This window comes from Mirounga leonina, unplaced genomic scaffold (assembly GCF_011800145.1).
Source record: "Mirounga leonina isolate KUSES-001 unplaced genomic scaffold, KU_Mleo_1.0 Mir_481, whole genome shotgun sequence".
NCBI classification, from domain to species: Eukaryota; Metazoa; Chordata; class Mammalia; order Carnivora; family Phocidae; genus Mirounga; species Mirounga leonina.
In genome coordinates, this window is record NW_023270773.1 from 1,801,443 (window position 1) to 1,819,709 (window position 18,267).

The 18,267-nt window shown below is 50.1% G+C and overlaps 1 protein-coding gene across 1 annotated transcript in view; it reads left to right on the top strand.

Annotated features, from left to right (window-relative positions):
- PI4KA (phosphatidylinositol 4-kinase alpha) overlaps positions 1 to 18,267 on the top strand; it is a 119,886-nt gene that overhangs the window by 92,408 nt on the left and 9,211 nt on the right. The window contains exons 33-43 of the mRNA XM_034989194.1: positions 6,127 to 6,285; positions 6,573 to 6,724; positions 8,156 to 8,263; positions 9,054 to 9,181; positions 10,769 to 10,888; positions 11,051 to 11,130; positions 11,228 to 11,421; positions 12,382 to 12,472; positions 12,848 to 13,015; positions 13,683 to 13,736; positions 17,688 to 17,808. Coding sequence (XP_034845085.1) covers positions 6,127 to 6,285; positions 6,573 to 6,724; positions 8,156 to 8,263; positions 9,054 to 9,181; positions 10,769 to 10,888; positions 11,051 to 11,130; positions 11,228 to 11,421; positions 12,382 to 12,472; positions 12,848 to 13,015; positions 13,683 to 13,736; positions 17,688 to 17,808 — 1,375 coding nt within the window. The remainder of the gene's footprint in view (positions 1 to 6,126; positions 6,286 to 6,572; positions 6,725 to 8,155; positions 8,264 to 9,053; positions 9,182 to 10,768; positions 10,889 to 11,050; positions 11,131 to 11,227; positions 11,422 to 12,381; positions 12,473 to 12,847; positions 13,016 to 13,682; positions 13,737 to 17,687; positions 17,809 to 18,267) is intronic.

The window sequence follows — 18,267 nt, forward strand, 5'->3', positions numbered from 1 at the left end:
GATGGAGAGGGCTTGACCTGGCTGCTCAGCTGACACGCTTGGAAACCCCAGGCAAGCCCCTTACCCTCTGGGCCCCCTCAGTCTCCTTATCTGTAAGATTGTGATATTAATGCCTGACCACCGGGCTATCTCGCTGACAACAGGGAATATATGTTAAAAGGATCCTAGTGGCTCCTAGAAGTTGTTGTTTCTCAAAAGCTCAGTAGAGGGAGCCATTTCCCTGAGAGTGGAACACATGGGATGTGATTGGGAGAGGTGGTAGTTGTCTACAAAGCCGTTTCTCTTGGCCTGCTAACTTTGGAAGGGGCAGTCTTCCTGGTATCCATATTTTTTTAAGTTGCTACTGGAGGAAGCCCTGAGGCAAGGTCATATACGCCCTTTCAACTGATTGGATGAATATCTAAGGACTGTTATATTTTTTCAAAGATCTTGTTAATTTTCGTTAACAACAGGGAATTTGGCATTTTTTTCTGTTTCTTTTTTTTTTTTTTTTTAAGATTTTATTTATTTATTCATGAGAGACAGAGAGAGAGACAGAGGCAGAGGGAGAAGCAGGCTCCTCACGGAGCGGGGACCCCGATGCGGGACTCGATCCCAGGACCCTGGGATCATGACCTGAGCCGAAGGCAGACGCTTAACCGACTGAGCCACCCAGGCGTCCCTTTTTCCTGTGTTTCTTAAGATGACTTGAGATAAGTGGTCAAAAGGGGTGTTTTCTTTTCTTGTTTCCTGAGGAAAATGGAATATTTCTGAAGAAGGAATTAGAATGTTCCAGGCAGGTGCTGGTGGTGACAGTAATCATCATACCTCACATTTGCCTGGGATGTTATAACTGCATGGAGTTTGTGTTGGGCACACCATTCAGTTTGGGGAAATGTTTTGGTCCACTTGGCTTCCTTGGGAGATTACCTGGTTAGGGAGAGGCACTGATGGCAGCCTCTAAGGAGAGGGAGTCACCTGGGGCCCTGGGCTCACCGGTGGCTCCTGGACCCTTTCTCTGTGGAACTAAAGTAGGCACTGGGTTCTCAGCCTGGCCAGCTCTGCTTGCATCAGGGAGCATGCAGAATGGCCTGTGAGAGTCCTGTTGCCCCCTGCAGGGGCTCTGACTGCAGGGCAATGCTCCTCATCTGTATAATGAGAATAACAGCACGGACACCTATGACATAGAGTTGCTGTGGAGATTGAATGGCTTAATTCACCTCACGGGCCAGGAACAGTGCCCAGAACATAGCAGTCTATTAGTAAATACTAACTGCTGTTTGTGGTGGTGGCTGTTGTCATTGTCAGGTGGAGGATTCTGCATTGACAGCGATCTGCCATTGTTGTCATATACACCCATGTGCCCCCCCCCCCCCTGCTTTTTGGTTTTCATCTATTTTACTGCTGCATATGTTATGTGCCTTATAAAAGTGTTATTTTTGTTCTAAAAGTCAAAAGCTAGGGGACCTGGGTGGCTCAATCAGTTGAGCATCTGACTTCGGCTCAGGTCTTGATCTTGGCGTCCTGGGATCGAGCCCCATCTCGGGCTCCTCACTTCGAGGGGAGTCTGCTTGTCCCTCTCCCTCTCCTTCTCCCTCTGCCCCTCCCCTGCTCATGCTCTCTCTGTCTGTCAAATAAGTAAATAAAATCTTTAAAAATAATATTAAAATAAGTCAAAAACCTTTCAAAGAAATTAAGAAAAGGACTTTTTTAAAAGCCTTACACATTTATCCAGATAATAATTTCCATTTCTCACACTCTTCAAGTCTTCCTGTAGACTCAGATTCAATTGTTCTCTTCAGCCCAAAGAAATTCCCTCAGCATTGCCTGTAGTTCAGCTCTGCTGGAATAAATTCTCTCCGCTTTAGTTCACCTTCATTTTTTTATGCATATGGATATTTTTCCTGGATCTAGAATCCTGGGTTTACAGGTTTTTTCTTTCCTTTTGTTGCTTTTAGCATGTTAAGTACATCTATTTTCTACTGGCTTGCATTGTTTCCAGGGAGAAATTAGCAGTCATTCTTATCATAGTTCCTCAGGAGTTGCTATTGTTTGTTTAGGTTTTTCCTTTTGGCTGCTTTTAGGATGTTTCCCTTCATCTTTGATTTTTAATAGTTTGACTATGATAATGTGGTTTTCTGTGTATTTCTCCCTTTGGGGTTTATTGGGCTGCTTTAATTTAGAGATTTAGGGTTTTTCATCAAACTTGGAAAACTTTAGGCCAATATTTCTTTAAATACTTTCCCCCATTTTCTTGTCTCATTTTGGGATTCCAATTATACACACATATGTTGGTGGTTTGATGTTGTCCCACAGATCATTAACATTCTCTGCAGTTCTTTTCACTTTTCTCTCTCTCTCATTTCATTTTGGTTCATTGTAATTGGTCCATCTTCCAGTTCACTGCTCTTTTTGATGCTTTATTCCTTCTGTTGTTAAGCCATCTTATATATGTTTTATCTCAGATATCATGATTCTCAGATCTAGAATTTCTCTTTCTGTTTTATAGTTTGTATTTCTCTGAGATTCTCTGTATCTTCATCTAGTTTTTTCATCTTTACCTATAAATATTTGGTCATATTTACAATATTTATTTTATAATCCTTATCTGATATGTTCTAGTATCAGTGTCATCTGTGGGTCTGTTTCTGTTGATTTTTTTTTCTTTAGTGTTTTAAATGTTTTTATTGTGTTGTAGACTTTGTGTATAGAAAAACAGTGGAGACTGAGGAGCACTGCTGTTTTACTTTCCCAGAAAATAGGTCTTTCTTTTGTTGGGTGACTAAAATAAAGGTTCACTGACCCCTACCCCTGAGGGGTCAGTCTTGGCAAGAAGGATAGATTTTTCCTACTTTTCATCCCACCTTCATTTCCCTCTCTCCCCCACCTCATCAAAATTAGAAAAGGGGTCATGGAAGGATTTTTATGCCAAACAAATTGCTGTTTCATTTGGGGTCTTTTGGACTCTGATCCATTTTCCTCTGCTGGCTTCAGGTCTCTCGGCCTTTGGCAGGCCTTGTCCACCCACTTGTGTCCAGACCCAGCACTGGCCCATGAGCTGCTAGAGCTTGCTGCTTCCTGGTAAAGTCTCTGTAAATCAGTTCTTTGTGGCTTTCTTATCTGGCACTTCTCAGCAGTCCAACAGATAGGCCTGGTTTTTTATATCCTCTAGACCGTTCTTGCTGTTCACTTGGGACTGAAGGCCATCTGTCTCCTCACACTCCCTGTCCCTGCCTCTGTAAGGACCTGCTGTCCAGGCCCAGCCAACATCTTGGGAAGGCTTTTAACTTTTGTTTTTGTGTCTTTTGTATTGTTGGCTTCTGTTTTTAACTTTTTCTATTATAAAAACAATGTATGTTCGTTATAGAGAAGTTGGAAGATAGGAGTGTAATGAAAAAAACAAAAATTATTGATCACTCCAACTTTAGAGAGACAATTGCTGATGGCATCCTGATGGCTGATGGCATCTTCTGCATTCCTAGAGAGATAGAGCTATGAGTTTGTTGGGCTCATCTCAGCATGAAAACCCTCTTTGTGAGAGTCTGGGGCCCATATCACACTAGGATGGGAAAGACCTCTGATCCCTTGGTATGGTGCTCAAATTCATGACCCAAAACAAATGAACTAGCCCCACCCTGACCTCCACCCGTCTGTGTCCAAATCTCTGTGAATGCCAACATAGTCCTTCCCTCTGCTCAGACAAAATCCTTACCACCATCCCTGACTCCCCTTTTGCACTTCCCACAAATGATCCTCAGCAAATCATCTCAGATTTACTGTTCTACCTTTAAAGTATATCCAGAAGCTGACCACTTCCCAGCATCCCAACTGCTGCCTCCTGATCCCAATCTCCATCTCCCGTGGACTAGGGAGGCAGCCGCTGGCCTCCCTGCTTCCACCTGGGCCCTCTCTGCCTTCTCCACACATACACAGAGTGAGTCAGTAAAATATGGGTCACATTAGGTCCTTCCTATGCCTCAGACCTGTCAGTGCTGCCCATGCTCACTCAGAGTAGAAGGCATCTTGTTTCTATGATCTGCAAGGCCCCTCTGCCACCTCAGCTTTCTTCCCCTCTGCTCCCCTTGCCTGCCCTGCTGTAGGCACACTGGGGTCCCTGCTGCCTCTGCCCTCCAGGCGTGTTCCTGCTTTAGGCTTTTCCCTCTCTTGGCAGTGCTCTTTTCAGGCAGCCAGGAAGCTGCATACCTCACTTCTACATCTCCTCCAGGGCTTGTCTCAGCTGTACCCTGCCCACCGTGTCTAGAATATCCCACACATATGTCCATTCATTCTTCTGAGCCCTTTCATGGCTGTTTTCCCCTTGGCTTTGATCAGCATCTGATATCTAGATCTTCCTTCTCGTGCCATCTGTGACCCTGCCGTAGACTGGGTGGATGTTTGTCTTGTTCACTGCTCCATTCCTAGAGCCTGGAGGGGAAGCAGCCAGGTCCAGAGGCAGCAACCAGATGTGTTTGTTCAACACATGAGTGGGCATGCCACTTTGCTGTGGCTCATCAGCCCTGGAAGCCTTAAAGTTTCTTCCTCTAACATAAGACTTATATTTAGCTGCAGGAAGCAGAAACTGGGCACAGTTCCTTGACCACCAGGGGCTATCCTCCTGGTGTCACAGACAGCTCATTTATATCCTGGCTCGTGTCTGCGACTCTGCCACCCTGAGCATGTGGACTTGGTCCTCACCTTCAGGACCTCCAGATGGCTTCTGTGCCTCCATGCAGGAAGGAGGGCAGAGGATGCTGGCTGCCATGGCCTTTGCCCAGTTGATGCCCACCTGCTGATTAGTGCTAATGAGAAGCATTGGCCACCCTAACCAGCAGAAGCCTGGGTGAGGGTACCTGTGACTAGTCACTTGGCCTCCCTGAATAAAACCATAATAAAGAAGGAGGGGATGGATACTGGGCAGGGAGCCAGGACATTCACACCCCAAGCACCAAGCCTCGGTTACCACCTCTCTGCAGTGGGTCTGAATACCCTTGAAGGAGCTGCCAGGTATTGTTGGGCCAAAAGCAGAGGCTGCTCCCCCGCAGAACCACCCGGTGGCAATTGCAGACTCAGCTGGGCTCCCACAGTTATTCCCCAGGCTGGTTAGGGGCATGAAGGTGATGTTCAGGATCTATGTTGGGTGGAGAAGACGAACTGGGCTCCAGAGCCAAAATCCAGCCCTGCCTTTGCTAGATTAGAGGCCTCAGCAGGTGACCTCACCTCTGCAACCACAGGTGCTTCAGGTTCATTAGAAAGATTCAACCAGGTGAAGCCTGTTGAGGGCCCACCCAGCACTAGGCCCGTCCCAGATGTGCTGACACCACAAAGAAGGAGGCCAGCACCTGGCCTAGTGATATTTCAAGAATGGGCTTTTGGTAGAAAATGGCTGGGAAGTTAGATCATAGGTGATCTTTATTTTTTTGTTCATTCTTTCCTTGGTTTTCTAAATTTTTTTTAAATTTTTTTTTTTTAAAGATTTTATTTATTTATTTGAGGGAGAGAGAATGAGAGACAGAGAGCATGAGAGGGAGGAGGGTCAGAGGGAGAAGCAGACTCCCTGCCGAGCAGGGAGCCCGATGCGGGACTCGATCCCGGGACTCCAGGATCATGACCTGAGCCTAAGGCAGTCGCTTAACCAACTGAGCCACCCAGGCGCCCTCTAAATTTTTTTTAAAGATTCTATTTATCCGAGAGAGAGAGAGAGAGATCATGAGCAGGGGGGCGGGAGGGGGAAGGTAGAGGGAGAAGCAGACTCCCTGCTGAGCAGGGAGCCCAATGAGGGACTCAATCCCAGGACCCTGGGATAATGACCTGAGCCGAAGGCAGACGCTTAACCGACTGAGCCACCCAGGAACCCGTTTTCTAAATTTTGTTCGTTAAACATGTATTCTTTTTTTTTTTAAGGGGTGAGGAGGGCAGAGGAGGGGAGAGAGGGAATCATAAGTAGGCTCCACCCCCAGCGCAGAGCCTGACACAGGGCTCTATCTCACAACCCTGAGATCGTGACCTGAGCCGAAATCAAGAGTCTTAACCAAGCTTAACCAACTGAACCACCCAGGCGCCCCGAGCATGTATTCCTTTTATAATTAAACAACAGTAAGTACCTTTCTGTGCTTCTCAGAGACACTAACCACCATTGCATACTTGCAGTTTATGCGGGAGATGGCAGGGGCCTGGCAGATGACAGTAGAGCAGAAGTTCGGCCTGTTTTCCGCGGAGATAAAGGAAGCGGACCCCCTAGCAGCATCGGAAGCCAGTCAACCCAAACCTTGTGCCCCCGAAGTGACCCCCCACTACATTTGGATTGACGTATGTGCTTCCCCAGGTCCCGCCCACTATAGCTTCGAGGTCAGGGGCTCCCCCTGGGGCCAATGGCCCAGTAAACACAGAGCTCCAGGTTTAAGACTGCCTTACCTGGGGACAGGGGCATGGCTATTCCAGCCTTCTGCCCAGGCCCTTGCCGGACTCAATTGTGCTTGCCCTAAGACCCCCACCCACCCTCCTATTGGCGCAGAGCCCCACCTCACTGGCTGTGCTGGCTCTGCGGGCGGGTGGGCCAGGCCCCCCACAGAGCAGCATGTTCTCTTCCCACTCAGTTCCTGGTGCAGCGGTTCGAGATCGCCAAGTACTGCAGCTCTGACCAAGTGGAGATCTTCTCCAGCCTGCTGCAGCGCTCCATGTCCTTGAACATCGGCGGGGCCAAGGGGAGCATGAACCGGCACGTGGCAGCCATCGGGCCTCGCTTCAAGTGAGGGGCTCTCCTCTCGTGGTGGTGGCAGGGATGGGGTGGGGGAGATTTCTGTCAGAGTTGCTGGTGCAGTAGGCCCTCTGCAGGGGAGGTTCCCATGCTTGGTCTTTTTTTTTTTTTTTTTTTTTTTTTTTTACCAGAAACTGATCAAGCCCTAGTACCTGCAGGGCCCCTGGGAAGGGGATCTGGATGGAATGATCTGGCCCGCCATGCCCTTCCAGGGCTGAGGAAGTCGGCCAGCATGCTGTCCACAGCAGGGGAGTGTTCAGAAAGATGGTTCACTCATGGACCTGGGGCAGCCAAATGTTGGGCAGCCTTTCTAAATTGGTTGGGGGTGGATGGCAGCAAAAGGATTCTGGTGTCATAGTGGTGAGTGGAAAACAGCAGGTGGTCTGGCAGAGCTCAGGTGTGACGAGCTCAGACTGGGGGGCTGGCAGTGGCTTTGGGCAGGTCCCTTTACCCCTCAGAGATGGTCACAGAAAACTTCGGATCATGCTGACTACACCAAGTCGACTTTTGCCAAGTCCTGTGCAAAATACTAACCACATCAGGGGATACCCCCTTTTGGGGGGTTGCGGCCTAGTAGGGAGGCTCAGGCCCGGTGCTCCAGTCAGGGGTGCTGTGCACACAGCAGGCGGGTCGGTCTGGCATGGGGAGGGCCTGCAGGTGCCTGGGTCGTCACTTAGAAGGACGGTGAGGGTAAGCTACTCCTGCCTGTACCTCTTCCTGCTGCCCACTGCCAACACCAGCTCTTTCTGCCCCTCCCCTGAGCTCCAGACCCATGTTCCTGCAGCCCCCGGGCACCCCCTGGGACCATGCTTCTCAGACCACTGTGGGGAAGGGCTAGTAGTCTTTTCCCTCCATTTCTAGTCCATCACAGACGTGTACCTTTATAAAGTGCATGAGAATAAATTACTGGAAAAGACTTCACGCTGGACCCCCATAGCAAGGTGCAATTGCTGTAGAAATGAGCAGGTACCCCCTCTCAGTTTCCGTACTACCTCATCACAGACCAACACCATCTGTAGATGCCCATCGAGTAGCCCTGGCCTGGCAGAAACCAGGTGCTCAGTAAATTTCCTTTTCTTTCAGCTTGAATTAAATGTTCTACCTTTGTAGCCCCTATAGGTGACTGCACTCAGAAAGTAGTTTGCAGGTAGTTTGCAAATAGACAAACTTCTGGCCAAGGCAGATAAACACACAAATTGTTCATTTACCCCAGTTAGAGTGAAGGTTTTAAAAAACAACAACAACAAAAAACCCTTTCCTAAGACATTTCTGGTACAATAAACCACGGTCCTGTCCTCCAAGAGCTCTGTCATCCAGAGACGTGCCCTGAGCCCAAGGGCCGCGTGGTTTGCATAGGAGCTAGGGACTCCTCGGGCATTCCTGGGCAGCGCACTCTGACTTGGCCCTGGTGTTCTCTCGCAGACTGCTGACTCTGGGGCTGGCCCTCCTGCACGCCGACGTGGTCCCAAATGCAACCATTCGCAACGTGCTTCGAGAGAAGATCTACTCCACCGCCTTTGACTACTTCAGGTACCCCCGAGCTGTGCTGCGCGCAGGTGTCCCACACCCCAGAAGCCCTGGCACAAAATGGCATGGCCTGATTTATGTGCTGCCCTCCTTGTTCAGTAGCTCTGGTGGCCCTGGGTTCGAAAATCCTCAGCCCTGTGCCATCTTTCCACGTGTGTGCTTATTTAGAGCTAGCCTCCCTGCGCAACGTACACAAGTTTTCCCCCAGTTCAATTGACTGAAGAGATTAACTGCATCCATTTAACTTTTTTTTTTTTTTTAAGATTTTATTTATTTATTTGAGAGAGAGAGAGAGAGCACAAGAGGGGGGAGCGGGAGAGGGAGAAGCAGGCTCCCCGCTGAGCAGGGAGCCCGACGCGGGACTCGATCCCGGGACTCCAGGATCATGACCTGAGCCGAAGGCAGTCGCTTAACCAACTGAGCCACCCAGGCGCCCTCCATTTAACTTTCCAGTTCCTCTGAATGGTCATTGCATGAAGAATTGCTTTGCTAGCGCGCAGGTTGTGTTGTATAGAGACAGCTGTGGCTGCGCGATGGGCCACAAGCACGCCATTCGGCCGAGCGCTGTCCACGGCACTGGGAATAGTGGTGGAGGTGGCCATGGGAGGACTCAGAAAATTATCCCGCTTTTTTCCATGAGAATGAATGAGATCGTTGCTGATGACTAGCTCTGGGCTCACCTTTTGTCATTCAGAGACCACTCATGTCTGCTCTCACATGCTTTTATAATACGCATGACTTCTAGTCCCAGAGTCCAGGCACTAAACTCTTGTCCTCTTGTGGTTGTTTGAAGTTGCCCCCCAAAGTTCCCTACTCAAGGAGAAAAGAGGCTGCGTGAAGACATAAGCATAATGATTAAATTTTGGACAGCCATGTTCTCAGACAAGAAGTACCTGACTGCCAGCCAGCTTGTTCCCCCAGGTAAGCCTTGTCCTCAGCTGGGCAGCTGCTCCTGGGTGGTGGGGCCGAGGCATGGGGGCAGGCAAGACAGTGGTGTGCAGTGGGCAGCCCTGCAGGAGCCAGGTCAGAACAGTGAGGGTCCCGCCGAGCCTGCTGCATGGTCACCAGAGACCCAAAGCCTGTCCGGCCACCACTGGTCGTCCAGCCTCAGCTGACAAGCATGACTGAGTGCAGAGGGCCCTGAGCAGAGGCCACATAGCATAACTTCTCCCAGCACTAGCCCAGTTCACCAGCCCCGACTGCATATCTGACAGCCCATCCTGGGCCCGTGTGCCAAGATGAATAAAGCACTGTCTGCTGTCACCTGGTAGGTGATGTCAACATGAGGAGATCAGGGGAGCACCCCTCAAGGACAGGCCCTTGGCCCACCGGAGTTAGGGAGCCAGAGAGAGTTTTCTGGAAGATGTGACATGTGAGCTGAGTCTCCAGGGATGAATAGGAGCAAGCCAGGGTGGACAGGGTTAAGGAAAAGGCGCTACAATGTAAGCAAGCAGCAAACCACAAAGAAACACGTTCCTGTTTCTCTGAGCAGGAAGCTGATTCCCCAGCACAAAGTAGGGATGAGGAGCGCAGTTTCTGCAGGCAGACCCCCAGCTGACAACCTGACTGCAGGGAAAGGAAAGGCAAACTAAAAAGCAAGCGCAGAGATTTTCTGAGGCGGCGTCCTGGCTTCACGGAGAGCAGGGCCAGCAGCACTTTTCGCCTGCCCGCACGGCCCGACTCACTGCTCTGTTGAAGGGCAGCGTGATGCTGGCCGAGAGAGCTATTGGTAATTGATCAGGATCGCCACCCACATTTGTTTTCTTCTATTTTAAAAGCTAGGAGAGGTGCGCCTGGGTGGCTCAGTTGGTTAAGCGTTAGACTCTTGATTTCAGCTGGGGTCACGATCTCAGGGTCGTGGGATCGAGCCCCGTGCCGGGCTGTGCACTCAACGGGGATTCTGCTTGAGATTCTCCCTCTCTCTCTGCCCCTCCCCCACACTGGCATGCACGCACTCTCTCTCAAATAAATAAATAAAATCTTTTTTTTTTTTTTAAAGATTTTATTTATTTGACACAGAGAGCACAAGCAGGGGGAGCAGCAGGCAGGCAGAGGGAGAGGGAGAAGCAGGCTCTCCGCTGAGCAAGGAGCCTGATGCGGGGCTCAATCCCAGGACCCTGGGATCGTGACCTGAGCCGAAGGCAGCCGCTTAACCGACTGAGCCACCCAGGCGCCCCAATAAATAAAATCTTAAAAAAAATAGTTAGGAAGAATATAATACATTTTAGTAAGCTTTCTATGTAGAATGGTTAAAGAAACTTCCCCAGGGTGCCTGGCTGGCTCAGGCTATAGAACAAGTGACTCTTGATCTCAGGGTGGTGAGTTCAAGCCCCACCTTGAATGTAGAGCTTACATTAAAAAAACAAAAACACACACTTCCCAGAGGTTGGTTTATTCTTCAGATCCATCAACACCATGTCTTTCCCTCCCTGCTCTTCCACTGATCACCTTATCTCTGGTGAAAATACAGACGCCTCATTCTGGAAGCAACAATGTGTTTCCCTACAGATAACCAAGACACCCGGAGCAATCTGGACATAGCAGTCGGCTCTCGGCAGCAGGCCACTCAAGGCTGGATCAACACCTACCCCCTGTCCAGTGGCATGTCGACCATCTCCAAGAAGTCAGGTCGGTTGAAGGTTTGCTGATAGGTCCCTCCGGTCTGAGTCACATCCTGGCGGTTCAGACAGTGAGCAGAGCGCTGAAAGGCAGCTTCCTTTGGGTTCTAGAAGTGAAGGATGGGCCAGTGAACTCAGAAGAACACACCTGGGCCTTCTGTCTCCTCCACAGGCATGTCCAAGAAAACCAACCGGGGCTCCCAGCTGCACAAGTACTACATGAAGCGGAGGACGCTGCTGCTGTCCCTGCTGGTAAGGTGACACCCATCCTATGCCCACAGCACCGGGAACGGGAGCAGAGTGGCACATGGGTGCACAGAGAAGGCATATTGATGTCTCATCTCACCAGGCCACCGAGATTGAGCGTCTCATCACATGGTACAATCCACTGTCGGCCCCGGAGTTGGAGCTGGACCAGGCCGGAGAGAACAGTGTGGCCAACTGGAGGTCCAAGTACATCAGCCTGAGTGAGAAGCAGTGGAAGGACAACGTTAACCTCGCCTGGAGCATCTCTCCTTACCTGGCCGTGCAACTGCCAGCCAGGTGGGGCCCTGGTCACACCTGCCTGATGAGGGCCTTGCCAGAAGTCCAGTACCAGGGCACCTGAGTGAGGAGGAATATGATGTGGTCACTGCCAAGGGCGGTCGGGGAAGTGATCTCAGAGGCCTGGTCCTCTGCCCTAGATGTTGCCCGGGCTTTCTGTGCAGTGGTCACACAGCACACTCCTGCCTGCAGTGCCCCAGCACCCCAGGGCCCGAGCAGGAAGCGTCAGAGCACATTCGAGGGATGGGAATCACATGCAGGCTGTCTGTCACTCCAGGGAGGCCGGCTTGGGAGCCTTCAGTTTGTTCCCACAGGTCCACAGCAGTGGGCTCCTTAGATTAGGTGGCCAGCAGCCAAGTGCCCTGTGAACTCTCCTCTCGTAGCTCTCCAAGGTCAGAACTCTTGGACCAATGGTAGCCAAGAGGGGCCTCCCAGGACCCTGTGTTAAGTCCCCCACATGCAGGGGCGGACATTTCTTCCCCACGAGCCCACACTTGCCTACTTAGTGCTTCCTCCTGGTCCTAATTCAGTCCTCTGGGCCAGGACCACAGCCTGGAAAGTCCATGGAAGTCATGGAAAGTCCACCTTTCCTGGGGCGGTGACCCCTGAAAACTTGTACCCACCCTCCCATCTGCTGATGTACCTTCCAGCCTACGGGCTGCCGCGCCATAGGTGGGCTGCTTTGGCACCAGGGCAAGGGGCTGTTCTGAAGGCAAGGACTGTAAAGGGGGACGTCCTTTGACTGGGGAGCTTGAGATCGTTCTGGCATTCATGCCATAGCCAGTCATGATGCTGTTTATTGTAAACACTCATGGTCAGAGTTACCAGTACGTCAGTAGCATAGTGTTTGGGTGTCACTTGGCATTAATCTGCATCCCTCCAGTTCAGGTTTCCCTCTACCTGCCTCTCTTCCGTGGAGGTGGGAGAGGCCACCCCACCCACACCCTCCGTGTGCCATAGGTTTAAGAACACAGAAGCCATCGGCAACGAAGTGACCCGTCTCGTGCGCTTGGACCCAGGAGCTGTTAGTGACGTCCCCGAAGCTATCAAGGTAGTTAGTGTAGCATGCGCTGGGGCCTGGGCTCAAACTGCACAAGAACAGAAATGCCTCCCAAATGCCTGGAAACTAGAACTGTGACAAAAACCTGGCAACCTCAGCAGGATAATGACTTTTCTAATTTCCTGTGTTTTCCATTTCTCAAGTGAGGCCTTTATTATGCTTAGAGTAGAAAAATATTGAGTGTACTTTACCCAAGTTAAAGTTATGCAACTTTACATCATGTATCAGAAACATTTCCCCACGGTGTTGTAAGTGCTTCATCATCATCACTTTGGGACCGCCCCTGAGATAACGGGGTGGGCCGGGTGTTTCCAGAGGGGCATCAGGGCCTGCCTGTGCCAGACCGTCTCCCTGCTTCCTTCCCAGTTCCTGGTCACCTGGCACACCATTGACGCTGACGCGCCCGAGCTCAGCCACGTGCTGTGCTGGGCACCTGCCGACCCGCCCACGGGCCTCTCCTACTTCTCCAGCATGTACCCGCCGCACCCTCTCACCGCGCAGTACGGGGTGAAAGTCCTGCGGTCCTTCCCGCCGGTGAGCCCGCGTTCTGCCTGAGTCGGCCTCGGTGGGACCACCAGGGAGTGCTGAGGTGGAGACAGGAAGGACGGGCTTTATCTCAAACTTGATGTGGGCCTGGTGAAACATGGGTCCATCTTAGAGCAGGTCTTCATCCCCGTTTCTGTTCAGGCGGTCATAGAAGACAGATTGAGTTCTGATTCAGATACGTTAGGAAGTTGACTTGAGTTTGGTGCCAGTTGTAACTGTGTGGGCACAATCGCCCAGCCGTGGGCTCTTGGGAAGCCTGGGAATCCCATGTGACAGCCACAGTGATGGGTTTGGTAGCTGACTCACCGAGGCCCCAGCACACGGGCCTGCTGTGACCTCAGCCCTTGTCCCCGAGCAGGCCCCCAGCAGTGAACACACATGGGCGGGCCCTTACCCTGTCCTCATTCCTTTTGCTTTTTCTCACCCATCATGTGTTTCAAGCCATCGGCCATTTTCCTTGCTGTCCTCTGGGTTTTCCCTGGTTTTCAGTCCTCTGCAAGACAGTGTCCCATGGGCTGAGTGACAGCGGGGCCATTCCAGGTTGGAGTGGGGCCCTGGGACAGCCATCTGTGTTGCTTTTGTTTTCACTGTCCTGGAGGTAAGGAATTGTCTTCCCTTCCTGGAGGTCATGATTGCTCGTCCACCTCCTTTGCAGGACGCCATCCTGTTCTACATCCCCCAGATTGTGCAGGCCCTCAGGTATGACAAGGTAAGGCTGTCCCAGCATGTGCTGTCCCTTCTGAGAGCCGTGCCGGGTGTTGGGGGGGGGCGCCCTCGGCAACAGGGATGGGGCCTTGGGAGCAGAGTCTCTGAGCTCTTCTCACACACACCCCCACACACACCGGCCACAGGGTGCTCATGGTCAGGAGGCCCTCCTCACCCCACCTCACCCTGAGGCCCCGTCTTGCTGTGCAGGGTCAGTGGGCTCTAGAAATATTGCCCGCCACTTCCTCAGTCCCTGAATCCAGCTCCCTCGTCTCTTCAGTGGGAAGCAGGGAGGGTCAGACAAGATGATGTATGTTTGGTGTGCTTGGGCTGCCAAAGCAAGGAACCACAGAATGGGGGGGTTAAATGTATTTCTCACAATTCTGGAGGCTGGAAGTTGGAGATCAGGGTTCCCATAGGGTTGCTTTCTCTTGAGGATTCTCTCCTTGGCTTGCAGATGGCTACCATCTCCCTGTGTCCTCATGTGGTCTTCCCTCTGTGTGTCTGTGTCCTAATCTCTTCTTCTTATAAGGACCCCACTTGGACTAGATGCCACCCTAATGATCTCATTTGAATTTAATCACCTCTTTAAAGGCCCGTCTCCAGACACTGTCACACTGAGGCGTGTACGACTTCAACCCATGAATTGGGGATTGGGGGGGGCACAGTTCAGCCCTGCATGTATAGCATACCTGTACGTGAGATGCCTAGCCCAGAGCCTGTCACAGAAGCATCCCCCTGACACGGGGCTGACCACAACCCCGAACCCACACTACCCGTGCTTCATCCCAGCAACCCCCTCCACCCGTGCTCAAGTCTAAGTCCAGCAGCAGTAGCCGCCCCTTTCCCGCTCCTGCCAATTCCTCTCCGCACTGCATGGGGCGCCAGAGCCCGCTGTGTCAGACTGAGCCCTTGTGGTGGCAGTGAGCACTGGCTAGGTGTCCCCGGGCCAGCTGCTTCCCCACGGATTGGCAGGATGCTCTGTCTCAGTCCACAGACCAGAGTGCTTCTAGACCTGTAGCCAGCCTTTAAAGACTGAGTCCTGTCTTAGCGCAGTAGCTGCCAAAAGCCCTCCAACTCTGAGCAGGTAGTTTTGATACTCTGCCGGAGTTTATTCACCAAGCCAGGGCCCAGCACTTGGGGGCCCGTCACAATGTGCCTTTTCTCCAGGCACCCATTTCCTCTCCCTCCCCTCCATCATCTTCTCCCTCTACTCTTTGTGTCTTTGCTTCCATCAGCCCTAGAACGCCTCGCTCCCCAGGTGGCTTGCTCTGTGCTCTGCTCTGCCCGTGGCCACAGGGGCCTCCATGGGCTGCCGTTTGCATAGAGGCGTGGATGGGGGCCGCGGCCAGCATGTGCGAGTCAGGCGGGCTGCTCTTGGTTTCATTTGGCCGTGATTTTACATAAGCTGCTTACCACAAAAATCCTGATACATTTTTTTCTCTTTTTTTTTTTCTAGTTTTCAAAATTGGGTTAATTCCTTGGCATTATCCAAAAATGACTATGAGTTCTTCTCCTTTTTTTCTCCCACATATCATTATAAACTCATGGATTTTGATGTGTTTGGTCTGTCTCAAGCCACTAGTTATTTTTGATGCCCACCTTTCTGACTCCTGGGAATCCCCGAGTGTCCCTTCTTTGATCTTTAGTCCTTGATAACCTTGTTTTCCAGAAAGGACAAGATATTCTAGGCTCTTCTTGTTTTCTGCCTCAGACCTGGAATCACCCATTTTCCAAGGAACTCCAATTCATTTTACTGAGACAACGTAATCTAAACGCTAAGAATCGTCACTGTCATTGAGTTGGTCATGGTTTCTAGGCCTTTGTAGTAGATAGAGCTTTTTGCTTTTGTTTTTTTGTTTTGTTTTTTTAGAGGAAATACATCATGAGATTATACTAATATTTTTTTTTAGTATACTAATAATTCCAATTCAAATGTAGGATTATAGTTTTTTACTTTAGTTGAGTTTATGTTTGAATCTTTTAATACTAAAAATATTGGTTTCTAATAACATTAACATACCATTTCTTTGCATTATTCCACTATATTAATAGTTTCAAAGTAACAATACTTATATTATTACAACACGATTACTAAAAACTGGGTCAGATTTTTTTGTCTTTTGTTCTTGGTATATTTTCCACTGGGAATATACAGTCAGATTACTCGTTTTTTGTTTTTGTTTTTTAATTTCATCTTTTCAGCAAAACATGGGTTTATTTGGGAATAAAAGAGAATTGCAATCTGGGACAGATAAGCTGTGGCAAAACCATAGTCCCTAGATTACTCAATTCTTTTTTTATTTTTTGAGAGAGGGTGCATGTACAAGCAGGAGGCAGGGAGAGGGGGAGAGAGAATCCCAAGCAGGCTCCACACCCAGCACAGAGCCCAACGTGGGGCTCAATCTCATGACCTCAAGATCATGACCTGAGCTGAAATCAAGAGTCGGACACTTAACCGACTAAGCCACCCATGTCCCCCGCAAATTACTCAATTTTAAGTCACTTGAAATGATTCTTCTCTGTGAGGTTATGTCAACTCAAGACTCAGCTAGCTTCATTGGTTTCTTTCTTGCTTTCCATTTCTAGGGTTTTTGTTGTTGTTGTTGTTGTTGAAGTCTGAGCTTGATGGGATACAAATGTATTTGCTTATATTGTTTTTTAGAGAAGGATAAACCAAAACTAGTAAAAATGGCTGAAGAGGGAGCAGACAGGATGGAAGTGGCCATACTTAGTAATTTTTTTGACTTTGGAATTATCTCATTGCTTATATAATTAGTTATAAAGCAAACATGGATTTGTTTTCAACCAAATTGTCTGGCAAGGCAGATATTAAATTCATTAAGAACCGCACAGGGATGAAATGCTAAAACCTTTCCCAAAGCTAGAAGGCTCCATGGGCCTCAGTGACTGATGACACTTCCTCCTTGCTCAGACGGCTGCCTGCCTCCACCTCCCTGTGATAGTGTGTTCATTACTTCATTGAGTCCCCTCTGTGGTATCGGCAAAACTGACCACATTACTGTCGTAAAAGGACATAACTCAGGAACAGCCAGGTGGAAGGGCAGCATAGGGCAAGGGATGTGGGAAGGTTGCAGAGCTTCCATGCTCTTCGGGCGCATGGCTCTCCCCACACCTCCACCAGCCCAGAAGCTCCGCAAACTTTTATTTAAACACACTGTAAGTTGAACATTCATAGTTTATCTTTAGATCCTTTTGCTGGGCTCGCACTGGGAAATTATTTGAAATTTGACCTGCTTGGTAAGCCCACCCAGCCAAGTTGAGGACATCTATCCAAAGACTACTTTACCAGATGCAGGGGCCACAAACTATAGTGGTCGGGGGAGAGGCCACTCCTTCAGAAGTCTTCCAGAAAGGCCAGCACCTTTTTTAACTTTTGGACAGGGTAATTAAAACTGGAGCTACGAGTAGCAGAACATGACTAAGAAGGAGAAAGAGGAGAGGTCCTTAGGATAGTGGTCATGGTGTGTCAACTCATGAAGAAGTGTCTGTGTGTTAGAATTTTCTGGAACCTGCCCATCACTGCGGAACATTGTTCCAAACAACCAGTTTATAGCTGAGTTTAGGTACCCAGCCTACTCATTCCTCATACTTGACAACAGCAGAAATCGAGAGTTCTGGTTCTTAGAGAGTTATGGTTAAGAGTCCAGGGGAGAGCACAGAGGAAACAAAAGCTGGCTCCTTCCTGTTTTGCAGACCCCACCGCCTGGGGCCCCATCTGCCCTGTCGGCCAGCTAGCAAGCTAGACCTTGGCCTAGTCCCTGGACTGGGCTCACACATCCCCGGGTGCGCTTGCTCACACAGCCAGAAACCACTGGTCCTCACTTCTTGCTAGGTCTGCAAGTGCTGGGAGTCCACTCCTGCACCAGGTTAGAGTCTCTCTCAGTGGAGAGGTGTCCAGGCCTGGGCTGATGGTGACCCTGCTCTCCTATAGATGGGCTACGTGCGAGAGTATATTCTGTGGGCAGCATCCAAATCCCAGCTTCTGGCACACCAGTTTATCTGGAACATGAAAACTAACATCTATCTGGATGAAGAAGGGCACCAGAAAGACCGTGAGTATTTGTCACCTTCCCTCAGTCCTCACCCGCCTCCAGAGCCCTCCAGGGCCTGTGCTGCCCCAGCCCATCCCTCTGCTTCCCATCCTTTAGTGGGAACGCCTCATCTTTAACACCCAGCGGGAGCAGGACCCCCTCCTTCATGAAGCCTTTGCTAACCTCACCTGCAGACACCCTGCCTACCCTGGCACTGTCCTGCAGCTCTCTAAGCACATTCGAGAGCTTCTTCTCACCCTGCCCTTGACCTAGCAATTCCATGTGGGGACGAGGCAGCCACCCAGGGCAAACAGTTCTCAAACAGAGCTTGTCCACATCTTCCCACCCTTAAAAACTAGTGAGGCCCCCAGAGAGCTTTGGTTTACACAGGCTTTAGTTCTCAATGTTAACCAGTGTTGGACAGTAAAACCAAGACATTTAAAAAAGTTAAGCATGTTAACATAAATAACATATTTTTGT